At 35.2% G+C, this 26,703-nt stretch overlaps 1 protein-coding gene across 15 annotated transcripts in view; it reads left to right on the top strand.

The window, feature by feature from the left end:
• The window catches only part of PLEKHA5 (pleckstrin homology domain containing A5), a 176,519-nt gene that overhangs the window by 134,645 nt on the left and 15,171 nt on the right, over window positions 1-26,703 (top strand). For 7 of the 15 annotated variants that reach the window (XM_062591289.1, XM_062591296.1, XM_062591280.1 and 4 more), the window contains 11 exons: window positions 1,952-2,071; window positions 2,736-2,789; window positions 10,554-10,634; window positions 16,897-16,959; window positions 19,117-19,197; window positions 19,332-19,481; window positions 20,859-20,960; window positions 21,997-22,108; window positions 22,416-22,462; window positions 23,358-23,546; window positions 24,109-24,226. In XM_062591289.1, coding sequence (XP_062447273.1) covers window positions 1,952-2,071; window positions 2,736-2,789; window positions 10,554-10,634; window positions 16,897-16,959; window positions 19,117-19,197; window positions 19,332-19,481; window positions 20,859-20,960; window positions 21,997-22,108; window positions 22,416-22,462; window positions 23,358-23,546; window positions 24,109-24,226 — 1,117 coding nt within the window. Of the gene's footprint in view, window positions 1-1,951; window positions 2,072-2,735; window positions 2,790-10,504; window positions 10,635-16,896; window positions 16,960-19,116; window positions 19,198-19,331; window positions 19,482-20,858; window positions 20,961-21,996; window positions 22,109-22,415; window positions 22,463-23,357; window positions 23,547-24,108; window positions 24,227-26,703 lie in introns of those variants that run through there. The other 8 variants (XM_062591328.1, XM_062591303.1, XM_062591352.1 and 5 more) reach the window with 8 other exon arrangements.

The following is a 26,703-nucleotide window of genomic DNA, read 5'->3' on the forward strand; positions in this document are numbered from 1 at the left end:
GGCTGATGAGCAGCTTGCAGGGAGGTTGCAGTCTCTGCCTTGCCAGCTGCACAGGCATTGCGGCAGCCAGAGGAGGAGACCTGTAGGTAGCTCTTGAAGAAAAAAGTTTTGCATTGTATTTGTTACAGGAGTTCCTAGAGCTGGATCAAAAGGACAACACCTATAGCTGTGTCACAAATGTTTGCAACATTATCCATGTCTAGAGAAGAGTAGGAATTACTGTACAGTTGGCTCCTCTATGGGGGAAAAAAACTGGCAAACATTTTAAGTACCATTAAAAATGTATTTCTAATGCACTAAAATCAGATTGTTGCAGTACATACCAAGAAAAGTTTTGATCTGAAAATATGATGTAATTCTATACTCCTTTTGATCAAAGATGCTGCTCACAATTCTGTTATTCATTAAAATAAGTTTTGTTGTGCTTTGAAATAAGACTAATTTTCACACTGAAAGCCTTGGCACTTCTTTTGGGAGAGAACTTGAACATGTATTGTATAGCAGTCTAGCTGCTTATTCATTCTGAAATTAAAAATTTGAATTCAAGACACTGAAAGAGTAATAAAAACAAGATTACCCGTTAGACAATTTGGCTTTGGTATTCGTTTTCCATCAAAGCAAATGGTTTTAACAGCTGAAGCTATGCAGAACTCCCTTGCTCCCTCTTGTGGGCTACTTTGGTAGAAGCTCACAATAGTCGTGATAGATCATCATCACAGAATGGTAAGGTTGGAAGGGAGCTCTGCAGGTCTTCTAGTCCAACTCTCAGCATAGCCCCGTATGGGGTTTGAACCCACGACCTTGGCATTAGCAGCACCACGCTCTAACCGTGCCAGTGCCATGCTTTTTCTTCTTGGATATTTTTGCTCTTTATTCCAAAAAATTGAGATTTGTTTTTCAGTAATTTAACATTTTTGTTCTCTGGAAGTTTTCTTCTTTACTTTTTCGTTTCGAGGATATTCTGTGACAGTGAGAGAGAACAAGCAGGAGTTTTTTTTAACTCAGAGCTTGTTAATTGTGGCAGTAAATTAAAATGCTGGGTGAATATTTAATCTCTTTTAAGATTCACTTCTGGAGAAGTGTAAGAAACGGAAGTAAGCAAGGAACATAACAAAAATATTTGTGATGTTAACGATGTTTTGTGTCCTTAGAAACGCTGCTAACCAAAGTGGGCCCCAGAAACAGCTCATACAGATTTTTCTAAACTGACCCAAACCATCCTCTGTGTAACTACCTAGGAAATCCTCATTTAACTGTGATTTTGTATTTAAAGAGTCATAGGTTTAAAATACCATTCTTCATCCCTTCCTAAGACTATATTATACATCTTTCTAAGTGATAGAAGTGTGTCATAAATTAACTGCCTAACATAAAGTAACCTCAAACCTGTGGAAGGAAGGACTGAAAAGAATTTTTGTCATGTTTCTGCTATTTTCTTATATGAAAGATGTTTGATGTGATGCAGGGTTTTTTCTTTTTGTTTTGTTTTTTCATTACTTTAGAAGCCTAAATTTTCTTTGGGGACATTTTTTGATTCTTCCAACTGCAAATAGTTGTCCAGCTGCAGAAAATGATATCTTAAAACTTGGAATATCTCTCCCATCACTTAACTCAACATCATCAATTTGATATGTGTGTCAGGAAAGTTTGTTTTGAAGGCTGCACAGACTCTTTCTCCTGCAAAATCCTAACTTCTTTCACCCCTTATGCAGAATATTCCAATCTTTATGGCATTTGCAGTATCATGTGTTTTGAGCCATTAAAACTTAATGCTTTGTTATATATTTGAACATGATAATTTGGGGAAAAACAGTACATCTTTTGGTATATCAGTATAAACGGTTCTGTACCATGAGAAAGATGTTAAGAACTCTTATTTTAATCAAATGTTGTTTAGGATACCAATTAACCTTTTTTCCACTCTTTGGCTTCTCACACTGCACTCCTTCAGCCAGAGGAGCTCACGCTGCTGCTAATAAAGCTGAGACGGCAGCAAGCTGAACTGAGTAGTATCCGGGAACACACACTAGCACAGCTCATGCAGCTAAAACTTGAGGCCAGCAGCCCAAAGGTCAGCTATAAAGCAATGTGTGTCATGTACATTCTCACTAACTTTTAGTCATTCATTAATCAAAGTTTGCATTGTACCATTAGTGCGAAATGCTCTGACTCTGTGGGTGTGGATAGAACACCTTGTAGCCTGTGTGTGATGTTCTGCTATTAACCCTTTGAGTTTTTAACTCAAAAAGGTAGCATCACTTTAAAATGCATTGCACTTAAGCTTTAAGTATAGTTACAGGCTCTTAACCTGTTTTTGCTGTAAGCAGTAGTAGTGGTAGCTAATAAGCTTAACTCTTTATGATCTCACATCAGATAAAATTTTATTTGTAATCTGTGGGTAAAAATTAGGACATGATTAAAACACAGATTTATCAAAAGGTTCATAGTTGTTTGCGTAGTCATGCATAGAAATTCCGTGTGTAAAAATATACTGTATTTTATGTGTAAAAACAGAATCTAAAGTAATAGTATATATGATTCACGGCAAACTTTCATCATTTCTGTTTCGGGGTCAAAACGTGTTAGAAGTTCACAAAGAAAAAGTAGAGGAAAGTAGAATTATATTTCTAAATGAAACTGAAACATCAGTATCTAGTTTACATCTTTTAAAACTCTTTTCATGCATTCTGCACCTTCTGTCCCTCCCCTTTTTCCTTCTGACTGCTGCCTGCTAGAATGAGATTCTTTCACATCACCTTCAAAGGAATGCCATATATTTGGACCATCAGGTGGGATTTGCAACTTTCTTATTTATGTCTCTTAATGCATTTTGCTTGCTTCTTTCAAGCTGGAAATATTTGGGGGAGAGGGATTTTCAGTGCTTTTGATATGAATTTGGATATTTAATATGTGATCTTTTTAAGTAGCATAAAATATCTTAATCTGTTGCAAATTTGACATGTAATGGAAAACAAACCGAACTTAAAATTTCTGTCAGAATACAGCAGCAATTCTTCAATTAATTTTTGTTCTTCATATTTTCCTATAGTAAAGCTAACTACAATTTCTGTAGCATTTTTTAATCTTTAACCAAAATCAGAGTATATTTCAAAATTCATATAACACACATGCAATTTATAGAAACTGGTACTTCTGATTGCATCAGCGTTCTGCATGAAGAAGAGTTAAATATTTCTACAGGGCATAAAATGAAAGGGAGAACAAACATGAAAAAATATTTTAAACAATTCATAGCATAGCTAATTACTTTTTTCCCATTCACTCAGTTGTTTGTTAAATATTTAGATTTTACTTCTTCATAACTTCTGCTGATTTTCAGAGTTAGGCTATAATTCTGTCTTTTACAGTGTAATTTTGTTGCCAGGGGAATAATTATGTTATCACATTCAGCTTTTTATGGCTTTGTTGCACGATCAAATGGGACTTATTAGCAAGTCGTATGAGAGAAGTTTTAAAGGGGAAATTTTTGATAGCACATACAAAAGACAATCATAAGTGCTTAGAAGAAATAGCAACAGCTAGGTATGTGTTAGTTACTACTATGAAAACTTCTAAAGCTTTTTGAAATACTGTCTTAATGAAATTTTCCAGCATTACACTCAAAGTTCCTAATTTTTAGAACTTCTATGGCCCATATATTACTGTGGTAGGCAAGATTTCAGTAAATTAAATTTTTTAAAAAATGAAAAGATCTTGGTATCAGTGACTATCGTTCTATGGTCACTTGGAAGTGAGGTGTAAATTGTGACTAGTCCAGTTAGATAGTGATATATTCCTAAACAACTCTGTCTTTAATGGATTGCAGGAGGTTCAAAAACAATAGGAAAAAATGTGTCTTCCTAATCTTTATTTTAGGCCAAAATACTCGATCTGAATCAACAGTTTTCTTTTCATAATGTTTTGGGATGGGGGAATAATTCTGTCTTCAACAACGTAATTTATTGCTGAGGGGGCAACAACTGTCTGCATGACATTTCAAACTATGTAGCATACTGTTGCTTGATCAGCCAAGCTTGTCAGTGTAATATACAGGATTAAATAGAGGGAATGGCTTTATATAATGTGGGAAGTGGTAAAAAGGATCTTCTCTTTTCTTGCATCAGGTAAAATTTATAAATCTAATTTTTTTTACATATAATAATATGTATTTTTACATATTTACATAAATAAATATATAATAATGCAAGATATAACAACTTATACTAATTTAGGAAAGTGTCCAAATCTTGTGAACCTGTCATAATCACCTCTACCAAAGCTGCAAGAAATCACTACAGTTTTTACAGAAATAAATCATTATCTAAAATATATTACCTTAAATATAAAAACATGGAAAAGAATATTGGAATATTTGTCCCAGTTTGTCTGACCTTTTTTTTCCCCTCTGTTTTATTATAGAACTGTCAACTATATTAAATGAATGCCTCAAGAGTCTTTAATTTGCTTTGAGTACCATTGCTTCTAGGGGTGGTTATCTCATTGATTTCTCTTTATTAGTTTGTCAATTAGCAATTTTCATTTATTTTAGGAAGAAAAAATTGCAAGTTTCTTCTAGGCTAACTGAGGCCATGCCTCTTTTGTTATAAGCATCTCTGATCAACCTGCATAATCACTTACCCTTGTTGAGTTTTAAATGCCCAATATACTTATATGCATCAAGAGTAGAAATACTTAATTTAAAATCTCTGAAAATAGTTTTGAAAACCTCTTTACCTAGAGCATGTGGTAGAACTCCTCTCCTGTTAATTTTAACCCTTGCCTTTTTGATCACAAAGAATTCAGTACTATACGTAACAATAACTAATATGTTTTTACCACGGTTGCACAGAAGAATTTTCGGACAGGCAAAAGCTCATGTGTAGAGAGAATAAGATATATATTGTTGCAGTAAGGTGTTCTCTACTAGTCAGATGGGCTTTTCAGCAAGTCTAAGGAATATGCCATAGCCTTTTTTAAATTACACTTTTTTGTACATTTATTTTCTCTGAGATGCTCCTAAATTCTTATATTACGCTTTCAGAGATTTTTATTATGCTTTCAGAATTGTTGCTGCTGTTAAAGTTCAGAGATAGGGCAAAAGAGATTGAAGAGACTGACACATGCATCTCTAGCCATATACTTTCTTTTGAGTCTTATAGCCGAAAGAATTTTTGTCCAACATTTTTTTTCTTCTTTTGAAGAGAGGTTTGAATCACTCTGGCTCCTGTTTCTGAGATACTGGAGAGAGATTTGCTTGCCTTTCAGAAAGTGGCTTTTTGGAAATGAGTAGCAACCCCAGGCAAAGACAATTTGTTTGCCCGCATGGGGCATGTTATGAGGACAAGTATAGAATGACAGACTTGCAGAACAGTTGGGACTGGAAGGCACCTATAGAGATCATTTGATCCAACCTCCCCTACTCCAGCAGAGTCAGCTAGAGTAGGCTGCCCAGGATCATATCCAGGAGTGTTTTAAGTATTTCCTAGGATGGAGACTTCACAACCTCATTGGGCAACCTCTGTTCTAGAGTTCATCCTCACAGTTAGGAAGTGTTCCCTTATGTTCAGGTGGAACTTTCTGTCTTTCAGTTTGTGCCCGTTGCCTCTTGTCCTGTCAGTGGGCACCACTGAGAAGTGTCTGGCTCCATCCTCTTTATACTGTCCCATCAGATATTTATATAAATTGGTAAGGTCCTCCCTGAGCCTTCCCTTCACCAGGCTGAAGAGTCTCAGCTCTCTCAACCTCTCCTCAGATGCTCCAGTTCCTTAATCATTTTAGTAGCCCCTCGCTGAACTTACTGTGGTGGGTCCATGTGTCTCTCATACTGTGAAGCCCAGCGCTGAACCCAGCACTCTAGATATGGCCTCACCAGTTTCGAGCAGAGTGGGAGGATCACCTTCCTCGACCTGCTGGCAGTGCTCTACCTAATGTGGCCCAGGATGCCATGGTGGTCAACTTGTCCACCCAGGTCCTTCTCTGCAGAGCTGCTTTTCAGCAGGTCAGCCTCCAGCCCGTACTGGTGTGTGGCATTATTCTTCTCCAGGTGCAGGACTTGGCATTTCCCTTTGCTGACTTTCATGAGGATCCTGTTCAGCCCATTTCTCCAGCTTGAGCAGCTTTCTCTCAATGGCAATGCAACCAGCTGGTATATCAGCCACTCCTCCTGGTTTTGTATCATCTGCAAACTTACTTGAGCGTGCATTAAGTATAATCCTGATCTTCTGCATTATAAAAATTTTTAGGGATCACTTACGTACTACTAGATCCAAGCCACCCACCTCCTCACTATACTTTTTGAAAGTATTTGCACCCAATAATTACAATAAAAATAACCAGAAGTAGGAATATAAGTTTTTCAAATAAAAGCTAGATTTCAGCAGATTGGGTTTTTTCTCCATTATAAGTAAAGGCGTGGCAAGAGGTCCTACTTGAACATCTGTGTACTGATACTGGAGAGAATTCCAGAAAACTGGTCTTTGAGCAACCCTCTCAATTTTATGTTGATGGTAGGCTTTCGCTTGTGACTAAAAACTCCTTTCCTACTAAGCTCAAGCTATTTTTGTAAGATTCTACATGCTTGTTGTCATAGTGATATTATTTCACAGGTTGGTTGTTCATAGTATAAGCTCTACTGAATTTTTGGTCTTTTTTATGGCTGTTTATGTGAATGGTTTAGGGATTAGATAGAAGTGTTCATGTTTCCACTTCTGCTAGTGCTTTTACTCTGTAGTTTCTCTAAGTTTTTAGAGGGTACATAAAAATAAGCAGAGCTTGAACAAGCTGTCATCCAAAAAAAGGAATAAAGACCCCACAGCTGGGGTCCATATTTTCTGTTATTTTAGTCCTGTGTTCTCCTTTTCATCCCCTCTTTCTGAGATGTTGAAGGTGGTTCTGGGAAAAGGTAGTAAAACGGAGGAGGCTGGAATAGGGGCTTGGATGGAGTTGCCAGATATTCTATGTTACACATGATTTCTTGTACCTCAGCCTAAAATCCTGTATTAGCAACATGGGACGTTACTTTTTCTTGAATTGTCAGGTTATTTAGAAAAGATAGAGGGAGTTGCCCAGCCATCACTGCTGTTCTTTCTGCTCCCCTTTTTCTTTCTTTTTTTTCTTTTTTTCTTTTTTTTTTTTTAATTGTTTTTGCTTCATCGGAGGAAGGAGAGAGGCTCAAGAGCTGGGGCCCCGTGGGTGAGAAAAGACTGTGCTGGAGGCACAGTATTGCTGTAAACAGAAGGCAGGAAGGAAGGAGGAAAAGTGCTTTTTCCTTCATTGTTTTGGGCAGAGAAAAGGCAAAAAAAAAAAAAAGCTTGACCTGGTGCTGTTGCCACTGCTTATGCCTTCAGGAAGCTGTGAGGAAATGAATAAAACTGCCAGTCTGAGCTCAGCCTTATGCCATCCATGACACACGGTCTTATCTCATCAGTGAGGTCGAGTCCCCTGGTAGGGCGCCGGTGCTCCAGCTGATCATTGCCGCTAGAGCAGTACGTGCTGAAATGTCACCTGTATAGGATGTAACCAAGCATAGACAAGAATTCAGGAAAATGTAAGAAGAAAAAATTCTCAATAGCTTGGCTTTATGGTACAAAACGCAATATACCCAAATGCTAGCTCATAAATAATGTAGCTGTTCATATACATCATATGTTGAGAAGATCCTTTTTTCATTGTTTCCAAATGGAAAATGCTTTTATATACTATATCAATAAAGATGAAAGGCAAGCCAGAAATTAACTTTTAGGGAGAAAACAATTATTTACTAGAAGTAGCAAGTGATATACACCAAGACAGATGGATTTTATTTGGTTTTATTGCTATGTTACTTTGTGGCATTAGGCAGTGCAAACTTCAATGTGCTTACATGTAGAGAGTAATTCTAATTTGCAGAGATTTTTGTAACTGTTTTAATTAGAGATACACTGTGAAGGTATTATCATTAGTGTTATATCATAGACGGCTGCACAATAAAGAAAACCTTTTAAATCCTATCTGAAAAATAAATACAGGATTTTCTGAAGTGAGAGAAAATCAAGGCATATTTCTGTGCTATGGAACAAGTAAATATTCGTCCTCAAACTAGTAGAACAGGTCATGTCAATGTGAATAGCATCCACCTTCAGTTTGGGGCACAGTCCTGTGGTATTGATTTAAGAGCACAGACTTAGATGTTCCTTTAAGCTTAGAACGTGGGATCTGCTGTTGTATCCAGCATAGCTCTGTTTTAATCTGCCACCTCTTCAGGATGCACCACCTTGCGGGTGCTCTAGCTTCAGTTAACAAAAGGTCTGGGGACAGATATGTACTCTCTCCACAGCAAATAGTTAAAAGTTGGGCAGTATTTGGAAATGTTGATCTCCTTTGGGTGCAGAACTTGATATTTTTGATTGTTGCAATGACTCTTTGGTTGGAATTGCTTTATCAATAATCTGTTTCTCAGCCTTTGCCTCATAAGGGCTGAAGGAACTGGAACTCTGGTAGAAATAGCCAGCGTTTGCAGACAGTGTTAAATAAGCATGGTTAAGAGCCAGTGGTGGAAGTGCTGGAGAAAGTCCCAAAAGTCCTATATGTCAAAGTTGGATCTGGCTGGAGGACAAAAACTTATTTCAGAACATTTCTTGAGAGAATGCAGTTTGCTTTCTTTCTAGTCTGGATAAAAACAATCTGTGAACAGTTTCACAGAAATCAGTTTTAGCATTGTTCTACGTCAGAAATATCTGAAAAACTGTTTTATTAAAAAAAAAAATGCCAGAGAGCATGAAGCCTTTGAAATCCTCCTAATAAAAAATAATAATAAAAAAAGCTTATCAACCAGTGTTCACCTAATTACCTATTTCAGCCTCAGAGTTATTTTTATTTTATAAAAATCTCTGTTGGCTGTAGTGTGATCTTTGGATCTTTATTGTTGATCAGGTATATATCTTTTGATATCACTCATTTTTTCTTCCCTTTAGGACCAGATTTAATGTAAAGGGAGAATAGCTGCTTCTATCAGTTCTAGTTTTCTGTTTATATGGTATTGTAGAGAATGGGGAATAGGAGACTTGGGTTTCGTGGAGGGGTGGGGACATAAACGTTATTGTAAAGTTACCTTTTTTTAAAAATATATATATATCCTTTCTCTCAGAAAATTAACTTAGCAGCTGCTCATACTTCTCTATATTTAAAAATAATAACAACAACAAAAAAGTGCTACATCTACAACCGCAAAAACCAACATGTTTCTTGTTCGGGAAATAAAATACGTTTTTCCAAACGTACAAGTTAGGTTTAAAAAAAAGGGGATGGGCAAGAAATTCCAGAAGGCATTAAAAACTCAGCTTTTCTGTAGTATTTCAATCTATGAAACAAAACCTTGCATGCAAATTCATACTTGCTGTGTATGTGCATATGGCTAGAATGAAAGATCATAGGTATTCACAATACTGTCTTCCTGTGTAACCATATTTGAAACTGGTATTGCTGAAGAGGTCAAAGAGCTGGAGTTTTTCCTTAAAGTTGCCGCCCAAAAAAAGAGAAAGAAAGGGCTGGGAACTGTGCATTAAGTGAGTTGTCTTTTTTTTTTTTTTTTTTTTTCCCCAGAGAATAATTACCTGTTTTCATAATTATCACTTACTATTAGGAAGTTCATTTTTCAACAACAAAAAAAAAACTTGGAAAATATTGCTTTTAACTTTTGAAAAAATGCTTGAGGAGGGGGGGCATCCAAAAACTGGATTGGTTAAAAGTTTTTACGGATATTATTCCAGCTCTGTACAGCATAATACTTCTGTAGATGCCTAAATTTTTCTGAGTATTCCTTGTCCTCTGTTATGGAAGACTCTCAGACCATTTTCTCTGTGTGCCAAGCTTTTTTATTTCTGAAATGCCAAATGTATGCAGTTTTTACTGTAATGATCAAAGGACCTGTTTATAATATCTGCACACATGGCAATAAAAGTAAATCATGATAGAAAATACCTGACCTGCTTGGAAATGTAAACCAAATAGTTTTGCAATAGTCAGGGGGACGGGATGGGAGGTTAACTATGGTGACTAATGATTCAAAGTTCCTAAGTGTATAAAACAATACAGTATATAAAGGCATTTTGTAATACAGGAACATATGCGTAATCCTGGCTTCAATATTTAGAGGCTGTGAATGCTTATATCCTTGATATACATTGAGGCATTAAATCTGTACTTTAAAAGGCTTTCTGATAAAGGTTGAAGTGTTCCCTATTGCATATTTCCTATACTGCTTTTCTTTTTAAAGTCTTGTAAAGCTAGACTTACTCTAAGCATTCCTATTTTTAAAAAGGGATAGGCTTGTTCAGTGAGCATTCTGTTGGTTTTAAATATTTTTGTGTGTTTTTGCTACATCTATTTGACGTTATTAAAGTTTTCATGTGTTTGATATTACTGAATAATGGAATCTATAAAAAGCATGGGATAAAATGTAATCTACTGCATTGTTAGAAAAAATTAAAGTAGAGGCTATATTTACAGTGTCGTCTTTCAAATCTAGCCATGCTGTAAACTGATGTTTGCTGTATGCTCCTCCTGATTTGAAATAGATGAAAGAGAATGAACCTTTAATCACCATGGTTCACACTATGATTGAGAACTCGGCGCTAAGACCGCAACTGTACCATCAAGTAAGGTCTTGGATAGTGAATGAAATTGCTTTATCATCTGCGAAAATTTTCCTTAGTGACAGTTTTGGTTGTTCCTCAGATTTATTCATAACATTGGTGTTTCTCTTATTTGCTTTGGAAAACCACAAGTCATCCATGCTTTATAAAATGCTGCAATATCGTTAGCATGGCTTTTGCTGCATTTTTGTTGTTGAGTATTAAGTGTACCCTTTTGAATAACTTTTTCTGTCTAGACTATTTAATTAGCTGATGTTTTATGCAGGTGTCCAGTAAATTCATGAAACTTCCAATGAGCTTCCAACATTTGTCGTAGCATGACTCTATGCAAGTAGTGTTCAAAAATGCTTCTTTATTTTGACGACTACAAAAGCATGTGAGTGGTGTTGACCTGGTCATTTCTGGCAATTTTGTTTCATTCTAGGAAGTGGATTTACAAGTTTTTGTTTGCACCTGCCAAGTCTTTTAGCCACTGAAGAAAGAAAGGATCAAAATAACTTTGATCTGGGAACTGTAAATCCAAAAGGCAGTGTCTGTTAATAAAGTCACAGCAGACTCAATAAAGTCACAGCAGACTTAACAATGCACATAACAATGCACATGTACAGAGTATCTTGTGATGGTTGCAAATGGTAAGACAGAAGAACTGGAAATGTGAATGGAAATATTGTCTGCAAGTTGAGACCTGTGTTAACTTATGAGCATGGCCAATACATACTAGTTGGCAGTGCAGTGTCTTAGGGATATGGGAGCTGAACTGAATAGTTCCTGCCACGTTAGAAAATGTTTATGAAGTTTCTAGCCATAACTGCAATAAAGGTGGTCGTGTTACTTAATTTGTTATTTTGCAGCTGATGAGGTGTGCAAGTCTGTCTGACAGTCAGAAGAGAATATCTGGCCTGTTTCTTTCAGCTTGGAGTAATGACCTTATGAACCAATAAATAAAGGTGTATAGTTACAAGAAAATAAGACATTCTATCCTATAAAATAATCATCGACTAGGGATTAATGCTTTGATGTCTCTCCAAAAATTGCTGCAAATTAATTTCATGTTTTACTGTGTTGAAAATCAACTCTGCATTGTAGATTTTCTTGCTACCCAGAAAAGTCACAAGAGGCATTTCTACTTTCCCAAGGAGATGGGTTGCAAGAGACTTTGCTGAAACAGTGGCATACAGTCACTTCTTAGTTCAGAAGCATCCAATTTGTGCTGTTATGTTAAAGCTTTCTTTTTGCACATGGAACCTGGAGGCACTATTTGGGAGTGGAATGGGAGAAGTAAGGTGCCCTCAAACCCTAAGTGAAGATTGTTGTTGCTATTGTTTAGGGTATTTTTTAAAGATGTCTAGCTGTTGTAAATAGTTTTAAAAGTAAATTGGTTTTCTACATCTGACTGTATACGACAAGCAAGTCTTAACATATGTACAATGAACAGCTTTGGGTGTGTCAGAGTAAACTAGCTCAGATTTAATGTTTTTCTAGATGCATTTGGGTATAGCTGTGCCAGGGCTAGTCTACCAGTTAGTTAGGGGTACCAGTAAATCTGAGTTTTGTCTTGATGAAGCTATGGTGCCAGCTGAGGTGTCTCTACACAGCACTGCTTTTACCTTGTAGGCATACCCACTACTTCATCTTTGATGCTGAATTAGCACCTTTCTTAACATACATGAGAGAAACGGTGAACTCAAAGGGTCACAAAGACTGAATACCTATTTGCCACTGGAGATGCAGTCTCTCCAGGTCAGAATTTTTGTGACGTGGGCAAGTTTGTGTAGAAGGCAGCCTGTATTGCATAAATCGGAGAATAGCAAGACCTTATGATTTCACAGCTTAAATTCCCTGTTAGGAATATTTTATTAACTGACTTCCAGGAAGGATAAAAATACACTCAGAGTTTGCTGCTTAAATTGACTTCTAAATTCTTCTAGTGCAAAATTAACCTGTTGAAAATCGTGGCAACTTACTTAAAAATTTAAACACAATGTAATTTATTACTTGGGTCAAATGATTTTTTTTAGCACTCCTCTTTGGCATTTTAAAGAAATTTAAACATCTGAATTGGGAAAAGTGTCTATGTAAGCACTTGAAAGTTGTTTTGGTGTCTGGATAAACTAGTTTTTGATGACCATAACCATTTCTGCAGGAACAAAAAGGATTTTTCCTTGCTTCAGTTTATTCAGTTCAATGTTAAAACTTAACTCATTTAGAGTTAAAAGAGGGAAAGCAAGAACTTGTTTTCTTCTTTGAATTTGTGCAGTAATCTAAGTAGCATCATAGTTAGCCAAAAAAACTCAGTGTAAACCTCATATTTGATTAGAAATTTAAATGTCTTGTTTGTTTGTAATGATTGGTACTTCTTTTGTAAAATAAAGTTTACTATTTAAAATCTGTTGTTTATTTTTGTGTGATTTTTAAGTAATCACAGTGTTAAAAAATTTAAATCACTTCAACTTGTATCAGTCTGTTCTACAGAATGTTGTAAATATATAGACATGAACTGGGTCATTGATTCTGTATGTACAGAATCAGTGTACAGACAAAAATATAGACTGGCTTTTTGCAGCCTGAACCCTTCTCTAATTTGAGTTTGATTATTTTGTTTCTTTATAATGCTAGGTGAGGAGTGTTAATCTTTTTTCTTGAAAGGGGATTTGTTGATTCAAAAACTTTAAATCATTCTTAGTCCCTCCTACATGTGAGTGGGTTTACTAAATGGAGGGAAATGAAAGTCTGAGTGAAAAAAAATAACATTTATGTCTTTAATTGTGTCTTTGTTTTTAATACATAAAAAACATGATATAAAAATGTTCCTTTTTTTTTTCTCTCTGGCAATTTTTTTTAAACCAGATACATATGTTTAAATTGTCTACACATGTTAGATTTTGAGATTTTTTTAGGCAGAAATATTTTTCAGATTTTGTTTATGAATGCATGAGATTTTGGTATTTGAGCTAAAAATCTTGTATTTCTGTTTATAGTTGAAATTTTAAATATATTGCATTATGCAAAATGCAATTAGCATGTCTGAAGATTTGAAATGTTCCTTCTTTGGGGGCTCTGTACTGAGTCAGCTAAATTAAAAGAAAATCTTGTAATTCTTCTAAGCAATTGCTTACTGTGGGATAAATGCTCCTTTGCACTGCTTCCTGGTAGTAAAAGGTCCTTTAAAACAAAAAAGCCTTTTGGGCACCTGACTTTAACCTCATGCTCCCCACAAATGTTCTATGTAGTCCTGTTTTAATTTGCTTTGTGCAAGAATCTTGTAGAGAGGTGCTCAGTGTGCTATTAGGCTGTGAAACTTCCTGCCGTATTATATTTATTGAATCAAAATGGTTAGTGGGGATCTGAAAAAGACATATAGAATGATGAAATGATCCTTTCATTTACAGATCTTTAATAATGTATACATTAGTAGATTTAACCCCGTGTGTCTCGAGAAAGATTTGCCTTCTTTATTTGAGAAGAAACTTCCCTCTAAGGACAGTGTCCACTGTGGTGGGATTATACACTTCTGTGATTAGTCTGATATTGAAAGAGATGGTGCATCTATTGGTGGGACTATATGACACCTACTTTTCTAGGAAATTAAATATAACAATATAAATTGTTAAACCCTGTTGTGTATGCACCTATGCAAGGAGGATCCATAGAACATGAAAATGGGTATTTTAATCTTTATAGGAATTGGCGTATTAATAGAAATTATTTCCAACATATAGTGGAGACTGAATTCAGGCCACTTTATCTTTTCACAAGTAAGATAAAAGTTTGATACAACTCTGTGCAATTTGCCTTTTAAAAATGGTAAGTTCTGTTTTGGGGTACAGAAGTTGCTACTTATCCTTTTACAGCTTTACAGTGTATTTCACCATGTTAGCAGAAATGGCCTTTTTTGTATTTGAGTAGGAAAATGTGAAGGAAAACTGTAGAAGGCTGTAGCAAGTCGTGCGTATGGTTCAGTAGGTGGCACTCTTTCTCCGAAATTATTGGCCTGGCAAAGTATTTGTAGGAACGATTCAGTGAAGGAGGTTTTTGTTGAATGTGACACAAAATAGCTCTCAGACTTCATCGTTGGACCACTTGCAGTGCATTTCCTAGGTTATTAACCTCGCTTGTAATGTGTAATTGCGTTTTGTCTACTGCAATTCCTTGTTTAATTCCCATAGAATATGATAGCATGCAACACTTTTTGCCTTAAGCTGATTTCTAGATGTGCTGTGCAAAGAGAAGCTGCTGCTTTGTCAGAGATAGATTGTGCTTCATATAATTTTAGAGTTTTTGTGTTAGGTGTGTGTAAAATGTTACAGTAAAAATGTTGAAATGGAAGTGGCTCTCTAGCAGTGCCTACTGTGGTAAACTAGTAATAGTGATAAAAGGAAGAAAATGGCAGCAATTTAAAAAACATGATAGGATTTTATGAGAAGAGTTAGCACATGTAAAGTATTCTTTGAAAATGTGTTCTGGTTCTCTGAATATTTTCTTTTAGAAGGTAGGGAAAGATATGGATGCTGAATTGGCAAGCTGTTTTAAGCTTAGCTATAACTGAGATTGAGCTGCTGAAAAAAGAAACAGCTCACGTTTTTTAAAAGCTACTGGCTTGAAAAAAAATCATTACTTTTTTCTTTTCTTTTCCTTTTTTTTTCTCTCCCCCCCCCCCCCCCCCCCAGGCATGTCATATAAAATGTTGAAGAGTGCCTTGGAAAAATGCATTTATCTAATGGTGGATAATCTTTCTCTTGTAAAATCTGTCTTCTGTGAAATATATATACATTATATTTCTGTGCATTGTGTGTGTGTGTGTGTGTATATATAGATCTACATCATTTTTCTCTATAAGCAAAAGATATTTGGCCTAGATTTATATTGGCCATGTTTATGAGTCTTTCTTTAAAAAATATTTCCATTCTTCATTTTTTCCTCTCATTAAGATAAAATCAACAGTTATAAAGCACACGTCTACAATAGGAGGGGATTAAATAGATATCTTAAACGTAACATTTATGACATTCATGAGGTGCAAAAGTGCTGTGGCTTTTTTCATATTTTGACACTCATTTCCATTAAGTGTCCATTTCAAAGAAAGTTACTGTGTGGTTTTAATACACTATACATACTTTTAAATTGTCACCAGGTGCATTTGCATGAGGTATGTAGACATAATGTCTTGAAATGAAACACATAAGTGTGTTGAAGATTTATTGTATGTTTGGAATGCCTGTCTGATTAACCCTTCCCTAGTCATTTTATTTATAAGTGTACTTTAACATGGACTTGTGTTTTATAGTTGTTTCTTGCACTGTTAAGCCACGATGACCTTATTAATGACATACATATAATAACAAAGCATGTATTCTGGGACTCATTGTACATATGTTTTTAATTATAATATGAAGCTTGATAGTGTTATGCAGTTACTTTTTGTATAGGACAATTCTTATTCTAAAATCAGTAGCTATCTTTTTTTGTATTTAAATTATTAAATTTTGCTACTGGTCAGCTCAGAGCCTTAAAGAGGTAAGAACTTAATGTGAGGAGCCTTATGCAAGTAGTTTGAGGATACCTTACATGCAGACTAGGATGAGCAGGCAAGTTTGCCTAGGTTCAAAGGAAGAAACAGAAGGACTTCCACTTATGGCAGTTAATAGTACTCTGAATTTTGGGGAAGAAGGGGATCCATATAAAAAAAAAATTTAAGGTATTTGGCAGTATTTTTTGGGTGTATGTATACTTAATGATACATTTTACACACCTTCTGTATACTTAAGTCATCCTGCTCTGATTTCAGACTTGCATCAAAATACTCTCCTTGTAAATGCGTTTGATGTTAGTGGAACCCAGAATAATTGATTCCAAGTAGAGTGAGTCCCTATACTTAGAATGCACATACAAAAATATATATAGTGATGTGTAACAGTGTGTTCAGGTGTACTCCAATTGCAATTTCATCTACTACATAATCCATATCTGAGTTATCACAAAATAAATTATACATTTATGAAACTGTGGTTTGGTACAGAAACATAGCCAGACTATGTTAAGATTTCATTGATACAACTTTTTACTGGCAATCTGTTTGACATTCCATTTAGTTATCTTCATATTATATTTTGACTGAAAGTATATTTTTCAGTGTTATGTCTGTCATTTTGCTTGAATGAAGATTCAAGCAAAAACTGATTTGCTATATTAAAACTTAAGCTGTACAGCAGTTTCATTTTCATATTCCAATTAAGTTGTTTTATGGCAATATTATTCTTCCCTATAGTTAACACAAGAAGATTGTAGGGGTACACTATACAAATATAGAACTGAAGAGCTGGATATTGATGTAAGTATTTATATTTTTTTTCCTTAGAAATGTTGGTACTTTTTATTTTTTTACAATAGTTTCCTCCCTTGACTTTTGGGTTTGAAGCATACTTCATATAGGAGGTTACTAATAGAAATTGCATGGTAGAATTGAGGCACATAAGATTTTATTTTGACGTATATTACTGATTATATATATAAATCCAAAACTGTGTGCATCATTTATCCAGGATTGCCTTGCTGAAGAAACTTTATACAGAGATCCAAAAATTATTTTCTTAAATGCCTCAAAATGATAAATCATAAACATAAACAGAACTGCTTTAGATTCTGTATGACAAAAGGAGGTGATAGAACAATTGTTGAGAAGTGTATTATAGGACATGAAATGTAGCATGAGTATATCCCATCTACTCTGTTATGTACACAATCTTAAATGATTTTTAGCAGAATTGAATGGTTAAGACTCTACTTTTCGTATTTTGTATGAAATACTGTGTAAAAAAAAATTCTTGCATTCCTTTGATTTACTTACTCACTTATGATTAACTTACTAAAGAAAAAATAAATTATTGCATTTTAAGTTTACACAAGCAGTAATGAATATCACTGGGAGAAAGATTTGATATTTCATCAGTCAAGCAAAAAATAGGTGCAAATTCATAACAAGGCTGTGAGAACCTGTGTAAGACCACAGTGATTCCATGCATCAGTAGGGCTAACATTAGACATCTCAGGTTTCTTCTGCAGGACACTTGATAACTCTTTAAATTAAAGCCATTTTCCCTTGCTAGTGCTTTGAGATTTGTTTCTTTCATTTGTTCTGTAAATATTTTGGTCATAGTACTCTGTGGCAGGTTACATCACCAAATCAGAAGAGAAATGTATGACCCATGGGAAAGGGCAAAATATATTTAAATCAACATTATATGAAAGGCTGTTTCGGGGGCACTTAGATGCTGTTTATAGGATGCACAAATTAGGCTTGCCTTGACAGTCTTTTTGAGGAGTTTTACTTACCCTCTAGTAGCTATCAGAATAGAAAAGATTTGTCAGATGCATTGTGTTGGCTTCATCTTTCCCCCCTCCCAACAGTTTTGTGTGTCAGTACTCCTCATGGCATTGCTGTGAATCATGTCAGTGTCTCTGAATTTTGTCATCAGAGCCATACGTAAAAGGTTTTAACAGTAAAATAGATTGTTTAATTAATGGAAATGTGAGAATTATCATATCCTGGATACTCGTGTCTGATTAAACATTAAAACTTAGCACTAACACAGGAAACATGCTCTAAAATTTGTCTCAGTGGAAGACTCTTATTGGATAGATATTCAGATGTATTTAAGGATCCTATGAAATAAGAATTAAAAATCAGAGCAGTTGTGCAGTGTTCCTCCTTGGGGATTTTCAAGAACATACTGGATAAAAGCCCTGAGTAACCTGATCTGAGCCTGCTTTGAGCAGAAAATTGGACTAGAGGCTTCCTGAGGTCCCTTCCAACATGAATTTTTCCGTTATCCTGAAACACAGAAAAAATAGAAAATGTCTTTGTCATGGAAGCTACTGTAAATCTGAAACACACAGACATCAGATATTCAGAGAAGTCTGTGTTTTAACCATCAATAACAGCTCATGATGCTTAAACTGAAAGTCTTTGGAGTAGTTAATGAAAGTTCAATGGCACTGCAAATCAAAAAAAAATTGTTTGATCCCCCAAGGGGCCTTAACAAAAGTGGGGTAGCGAAATATGGTTAATATTAGTAAATAATTCTCAAAAACTACCACCTGAAGTGAATGATAGGAAAGACTATGAAAATATGCAATATTCTTTACAGTAATGAAGAATGATAGGTAGAGTAAAATGATGTTTCATTACTGATTATTAAGTTGTAAAGATTTAGCTGTGATTTAGCTATAAGTTAGATAGAAGATTTAGATGCAAGTTACAGCTTTTGAGTTGAGCTATTTGTAACTGTTATTTCACAGACTCTTAAGATAGCTTCTTAAGGTTAATCAAAAAAGGCAATGCTGATGTCTTCAGAATTATAGAATCCATATTTTGTGGTAAAAACATTTTATGTAGTCTCTTTTTAATGCTTTGATCAAGATGTATTTTGGTTATAGATTATGATAAAAAATAAGCCCCTAATTGCAATTTTTTTATGTTATATACTAGGCTAAGCTTAGCCGCTTATGTGAACAAGATAAAGTTGTACAAGCGCTGGAAGAGAAGCTTCAACAGCTACACAAGGAGAAAGTAGGACGATTGTATTTATTACCTAAAGTGGATGTTATTTTACATGCTTATTATCAGAACACTGATAACTGAAATAAAATGAAAATCAGCCCAATGATGCAGAACATTAAAAATAATTCTTTTTATTATAATAGTACACGCTTGAACAAGCTTTGCTATCAGCAAGCCAAGAGATAGAAATGAATGCAGATAACCCAGCAGCCATACAAAATGTAGTCTTACAGAGAGATGACTTACAGAATGGACTACTTAGCACCTGTCGAGAAGTGTCTCGAGCTACTGCAGTAAGTAATATATTTTTGCTGGTAAAACTCAGTGAAGTGTTGAACAATTATCTTCATGTTCATGTTCTTAATTAGGTTGTCTGTGGTGATTTTTTTCATTTCATTTCAACAAACCTCAGTTGTCTTGCACTTTTATGCATTTTTTGCAAGGCAGCTGGAAAATGATCTTTTCAGTACATTCATCACGTAGTCTGTCTTGCATTTTTCCTTTGCCAGGAATGAGTACATACTGTACTCACACTGGTGTAGTGATTTTCATCTTTATAATACAGAAATTGATTAGAAAGCAAGTAAATAATGCAAATAAGTTATTTAATATGGCAAAATACTAGAAGATATAATCAGATATTTTGTGTGACTTGTTTAAACAAAAGCAGCCACAGGATGGAAAGAAGGAAAGATTGCAGTCTCTGTAGTGGACTAGTGCATTTCAAAGATCTCTAAAGTCATGCACTTTCAAAACCTTTAAAAATGAAAGGAAGGGAATTTCTGATCACTATCCTTTTCATTGAGAAGGCAAGGCAAAGAATCATCCTTGCCTGCTTAAAGCAATATCCAAAAGGTGTTTCAGTGTCAAATTCCGGTGGTTTGTTGTGGTGAAACAGATGGAAAGTCAGCCCTGAAATACTGTTTTCAGTCTGAGTCTTAGATAAGCTGTAAAAGGGATTATTTGGTTGAGGAAAATGGAAGCAGGAGGAAGGAAAGGGGCTCTTAAAACGTTGAGGAGGGAAAGTATATTTTGAATTTATGCTAATTCGAGTAAATTGCTTGATGCAGCCTTGAAAAGTGAGGTGCTAGGGCTGATCTCAGAGCAGGTTTTTTATTGCATCTCCTCCCATCTGGTGTTCATAGTTTCACATACATAAAATAATAGTATATTAGTAGGTCTAGGGCATTCACTGGCAAACTCACAGGCAAGGTTAGATGACTTACATTTGTTTTGAATAAAACATGTTGCATAGAGATGCACATGCTTTGCACTTACAGGAATGTGTTCTGTGAAATGAGAGAAGCAAGTTTTCATCTAGTATTGTGGGCTTTTGCCACTGTGGAAAGAAAGCTTAAGACCCACATACCTGCTGTCTATAAAGGCTATACTCTGATTAAAATTTCACATATCTTTTTGTTTGTAAAAAAGCCAAAATATTGTTTGCTTTGATTTCATTCAGTATTGCTAGAAAATGAGAAAGTTGCTTAAACATAACATTCTCTAAAACATGTATTGACTAATTTCTAGTATCTGTTTATGAATTACTTTCTCAAATTTTGTGCTGTTGAAAGAAGAAAGCATCCCTGTTTTTGTTGAAAGATGTATCCTTGTTTTGTTTTGTTTTGTTTGTTGAGTGTGCACATGCATTTCTTTATTTATGCACTTAGGAACTGGAAAGAGCTTGGAGGGAATATGATAAATTAGAGTATGATGTAACAGTAACAAGGAACCATATGCAGGAGCAACTCGATCGACTTGGAGAAATTCAGGTGTGACATAAGTCTTAAAGTACATTTGAGTTAATTTAGTTTTCTATGCTTTTGATTAAAGTTTTATACAAATGACTTGCGAGACAAGAAGAAATTAAAGATTTTAAGGGCTGGAGAGGACTCTATTTTTCCTGTTTTTTGAAGCTACTTTCTTTTTGTCACATTGTCCTAGTTCCAAAACTGGAAAGTTTCTTGAGACCTTAATTGCTATGCTAGACTTGTTGAATGTTCACGCAAGTTCTTTCTTTTTAACAGCATATGCAAGAATATAATTAAATCTATTCTATCAAAAATAACTTCTATTAAAAATATTTTAAGCTTTGTTCAGGTTTCATACAGCAGTACTTTTCGTATGTACCTTATGATCTTGCTTGTGCTGTGCTTTGGAGGATTGAACAATTAGTATAAATTCTGAATTTTGGTGGAGATCTTTCTGTCACACTAAAAACACATGTCAGCACGTGTGTCTGAATGGATGTGGTCCATGCAGTGGTACATTAAAGGCCATTTACTCTGGGGGCTGATTTTTCTGTGGAGGAGGAATTACAAGGAAGCCCAAGAGCTGTAAAATTTGCGTATGTCAGATACTTCAGCCCAAAGTATGCATAACCATGAATGCAAATGGGTCTTCAGTTTATATGCCAATATGCAAACACGATGTTCATCTCCGTCTGTCTTAGGATTGGAAGGGATAAATCCTTTTCTTACATTGTTTGTAGGTCTCCTGTACAAAGCTTGCCTGAGTTTTCTTTGGAAAGACTGAATAATTCTATTCTTAAATGCAGTTTCAACTAGCAAATTGCTGTTAATTTAACTAGTACATTGTGTTTTAGAAATGACTTCATCTTACAGTTGATGTTTCTGACAATATTTGAATGTTACATCTTTATGGGGAAGGAGATTGCCTGTCATTATTGTACCTTATTTGCCTTCATTGGGAAAAGAAATGTCATATTGTCTACAGAAAGAAAGAGCTTTCCCCCGCCCTAAAGGTAGTTTAAGTTATAGCTCATATATTCTGTCTCTTTACTGGCAGACTGAGTCAGCAGGGATACAGCGTGCTCAAATTCAGAAGGAATTGTGGAGAATTCAAGATGTCATGGAGGGTTTAAGTAAACATAAACAGCAAAGAAGCTCTTCAGAAGCAGGTAAACTGGTCGTTTTTATCTCTTAGGAGGTGAGATTAGATTGTGTATGCTTTTAAAGGGTAAATTTCACATTTGTTTTTGTATATTTGAAAAATCTTTCGTGGTACAATTGCTGAAAACAAGAATACAATCAACCAATTTAAATTAACATGTCTTAATATGTATATTAACATATATAACATTATATACTTGGTAGCAACATGTAACCTGTTGCAACATGTAACCATCAACATGCTAAGGTGTTTTAAAAGCTATTTGTTGCAAACAATTTTTTTTCTTCTCTCCTACTCCCCTTGCCCCCAAACAGGCATGATTGGATCAAGGACCTTTTCAACTATTAAGTATAAAAATGAGGTATGATTTTAGCATATTTACCATTTTAGCATCACTGAATTTCTTTTATTTTTATATATATATATATGTATATGCGTGTGTGTGTATATATATATATATATGTATAATGTATGAACATTATTGTAATTGTTTTAAGGGTGTCTGAAATATGTATTCAATATACTTGCATTAAAATATTTTATTATGATTAGTTTAAAAGAGTAATATCTCAGTGGGTAATTCAAAAACTTTCATTTGCTCTTTGTCTTTATATTCTCACCAGTATGTTTCTCTTTTCCATTTCTCACCTTTTCCTCTCTCCAGGCTCTTACACTAAAAAAATAACCCTGTTTTTTGGATTTGTTTTCTCCCCACCACAATTTTCATGGGAAGATGCACATTGCTTTATATGTCTATTTGCATATTGAGCACAACAGCAGCAAAAACTGCAGGAGCTCCAAAATGTTCAATTCCTCTGAAAATCTGGCTGGAAATTACAGGTTTAAAGGGACATTGTCATGTTTGTCTAAATTGTACACAATATACATCTGGCTTGCAAAACTTTCTGAAAGTCTAATGTATGTACAAATCTTTAAGTAGATACTAAATTTAATTTTTAAAATGATTTAGAGAGCTCATACATATCTATTAGAAGGTACAGCTGATAGAACTTAAAAACTCAATTGCTGAAGAGTAAAACAATTGAAGTATTTCAGGCTAGATAGTAGCAATAAAAAAGTCCTCTTGTTTTCTGGGTGTTTTTTTTTTTTTGTGTGTGTGTGTGTGTGTGACATTGTCCCTTTAATTCCAGAAACTAAAGCTGGTGTAGTTATGGTAATATATCTTTATTTTTAAGTTATAAATAATTGTAACAGGTGTGCACATCTAAATAAGGTGACTATTCTACAATCTTTAGGAAGAGGAAGTAGTCCCACCTCGTCCTCCACTCCCTCGGTCCTATGACTTTACAGAGCATCCTCCCATAATTCCCCCTCTGCCCAGTGATAGCAGCTCCTTGCTCTGTTATAGCAGGGGCCCAGTACATCTGCCAGAAGAAAAGAAGATTCACCAAGTTCAAGGATATCAGAGAAATGGATCTCACTGTGTAAGTGGCTTAAACTGCCACGTTGTTCTTGAAGCATTCCCCCTTCCTTTGCACAGTCACAATTTTTTATTTTGCCATCTGGCTACTTCTGTGTTATGTTTTTACTTTTGGCTGCTGAGTTTTATTTATAGCTCCATCATTTGCTTTTGACATTTTCCTGCCATATATTCTGTCATACATAAAATGTCTTAAGACTTAAAGATGTGTTCTGTGTCTGAGTAAATTTCAGAAAATCAGATGCTTCTCACAAGTTCTTATAAAACTCTAGACTCGGGATCCATCTTTGCAGAAGCCTTTTATCAATGTGGTTCCTAAAGATCACTAAAAAAAAAAAAAATCCTTCACATTTTCATGGCAAATTCTTTCTGTAACTTCAGAGAGTCTGTAACTGTTGTCACTCAAATTAATTACAAAGCCATACCACTGCAACTGCACTTAAACAATAAAATATTGGCTTAAAGTGAGAACAAAGTCATCAGCAGAATAACTGTTCTGAGTCTTAAGACACAAATGCTTGTGCAAAAATCCCAGGTTACTTACTACTTAACTTGTCATTCTGCAGGGTCCTGATTATAGACTTTATAAGAGTGAACCAGAGTTAACTACAGTAGCAGAAGTGGATGAGTCTAATGGCGAAGAAAAGTCGGAACAAATTTCAGAATCTGAATCTACAGCTAAAGGTTTGTCCCTAGCCATGCTGTTTACAGTCTTTCAGCATTTTTTATAAGGAATCCAAAGCTTAAACTGTTACAGAAGCTGTGTCATCCCTCATACTTTTTGTAGCCTGTCCATTTCTTAATGCAAAGGAAAAACTTCCACAATAAAATAATGATTTAATTATATGATGAGAAAGATTTCAGTCAATTACACCACAGAAAAATCAAACATTACACTCACCAACAACCCTGAAATCCTTATTGACACCATGTCTAATCACATCACTCACATTCCCCACACACCATTCCCTTGAACAATTACCCATTTCATGTCCTTGCCCCTGAACAATTATTCAGTTTTTGAATCAAGCTCCCAATGTTATGTCACTGGAACGTCCAAAAAGGCAGCACCACAGAATTTTCAGACTCCCATAAGGCAGGGAAACAATGTCTTTTTCTTTTTTTTAATCTTGTAATTGTTGAATTGCCTTCTATCCTCTGATATAATAGGAATAATGATCATGACCTTAGAGTGTACAGACAATAAAGGTCTTTGCAATTGCTAAATGCTTTAGATAAATTCTTCTCTTCATCTAGCTTCTATAAAAGCTACTAATTGCTTGGTAGAGTCCTTTACCAGGAAGTGCTTCTCAATTCTGTTTGTTAAAACACACAGAATAGTTTGTTAAAGGTGACTTCAAGAAAAACAGTTGCAAATTTAACAATTTAAGCACCAACCAAAAACCATATTAAGAGTTTTTGAGCAAAGTAACTCTTTTCTTTCCATAACGATTGACATTTCCAGTGCCAACAAGATCACTGGCTTCTGTTGTGATAGTGTGATTAAGCATGTGCGCAGCAGTCTAGTATAACAGTACTTGAGTATGACCCCAGAACTGTGGTCACGGTAAGGGTATTACTTTCATCAGAACGGTTGTGAAGGTTTTAAAAACTACAGACAGCATACTGCTTGGGTGTAAAACACGGTGAATGGCTCTACGATATAATACTTTTTTTTTTTCTTTTCATTAAGCTTGCACTTACCAGACAAATGCTCCTAAATAACTCAGTTCAGATTCAGTATGGCATATGCTGAAATGTAATGTTCACTTAAGATGAATACTAAATCTCTTTTAACCTGGTGGTGAAAGATGCAAGGTTTAGCCTGAGATTTGCTAATCATCAGCCACATTAATTGAGGCAGTTGCTTTTCTGATGACATACCTAAGATTTATTGACCTATGATGTTCCAGGCTGTTTATAGACATTTAGGATGAGAAGAAAAGTCATTATAAAGACAACACAAGAAAGCCTTCTCTGACTAAATAAAGCAAGCTGATATTTCTGTGGCACTCCAGTCTGCTTTTTACCTTGTTCAGTAAAGAGAGAAGTAGTTTCATTATGTGCATCTTTAGCAAAAGAGTCCTCAGTAACGGGAAGCAATAATGTAAATACTTCTATCTAATATAAATGGCGGGGGGGGGGGGTGTAGAATGGCTGCAGTGGTAGCAAATAGAGGGACACTCTTTATCTTCCTTAAACAATAGACTGAAGTGGGTTGTAGCTGTGTTTTATCATCTAGTCCACACTTGGGAGCATGTAAATTATTTAGGATGTATTTTCTTGTTCTCTATATTCACTTAATAATCCCCATACATTATAAAAAATACAAACACTCATCTGTTTGTTATAGCATATGTGTCATTGCAACAACAACTTCTGTTTTCAAAGAACTTTTTGTGACATTCTGTCTTAACAGTTTACAGGCTAAAAAGGAAACAAACCCAAAGGCAGCTCATCTCACTGAAAGGTTTCTGTCTTTCTGTTTTAAGGAGTTGTACGTAAATGACTGTAGCTTCCTGGTGCAGGTGCTTCTCCGATTTAGTAAATTTCAGGGAAAATGCAAATATTTTTCCTGCTCATTACGTACTTGACTGTAGCGGCTACTTCCCATGTTTCTGCTGTCGGTCATTTCCCTCTCTATGTCTTTCCAAATGCCAATAAGAAAGAGAAACGTTTTAATGGAACTATGTAAGGTAACCCTGGCTGCTTTCCCTAAGCAGAGGAATATTTATGACCTGAACAGTACATAAAGGTGACCCCCAAGACAGACAGAGACTTCTGCTCAGTGTTTTATCCTTTTGATGTGTAAAGGAGCCCCAAACTGTTGTTTTTCAGTTTTTGTTTTAAATGCTAGGCTTGGCATTCAACTACCTCCAGACTATTTTGTTAGCCCTACGAAATAATTTGGAGATACAGCCAAGCCTTCATTGAATCAATATGTTCTCTGAAATCTGTGTGACCTCTCCAGCAAAAACAAGGAGAAATAATTGATCTATCAGTGCTATTTTTTAGACAAAGACAAAATACAGTTTTCTTAATAGTTCGGTTTCCTACATGCATCAAGAAAGAGAAATGAAGCATGTGGTGTTTTTTTGGTGGGTTTTTTTTGGTAAGTTTTAACTCATTCTAGTTTTCTGAGCTTAATTTTATTTTGGGAG

Source organism: Rhea pennata, chromosome 1 (assembly GCF_028389875.1).
Source record: "Rhea pennata isolate bPtePen1 chromosome 1, bPtePen1.pri, whole genome shotgun sequence".
Classification (NCBI taxonomy): domain Eukaryota; kingdom Metazoa; phylum Chordata; class Aves; order Rheiformes; family Rheidae; genus Rhea; species Rhea pennata.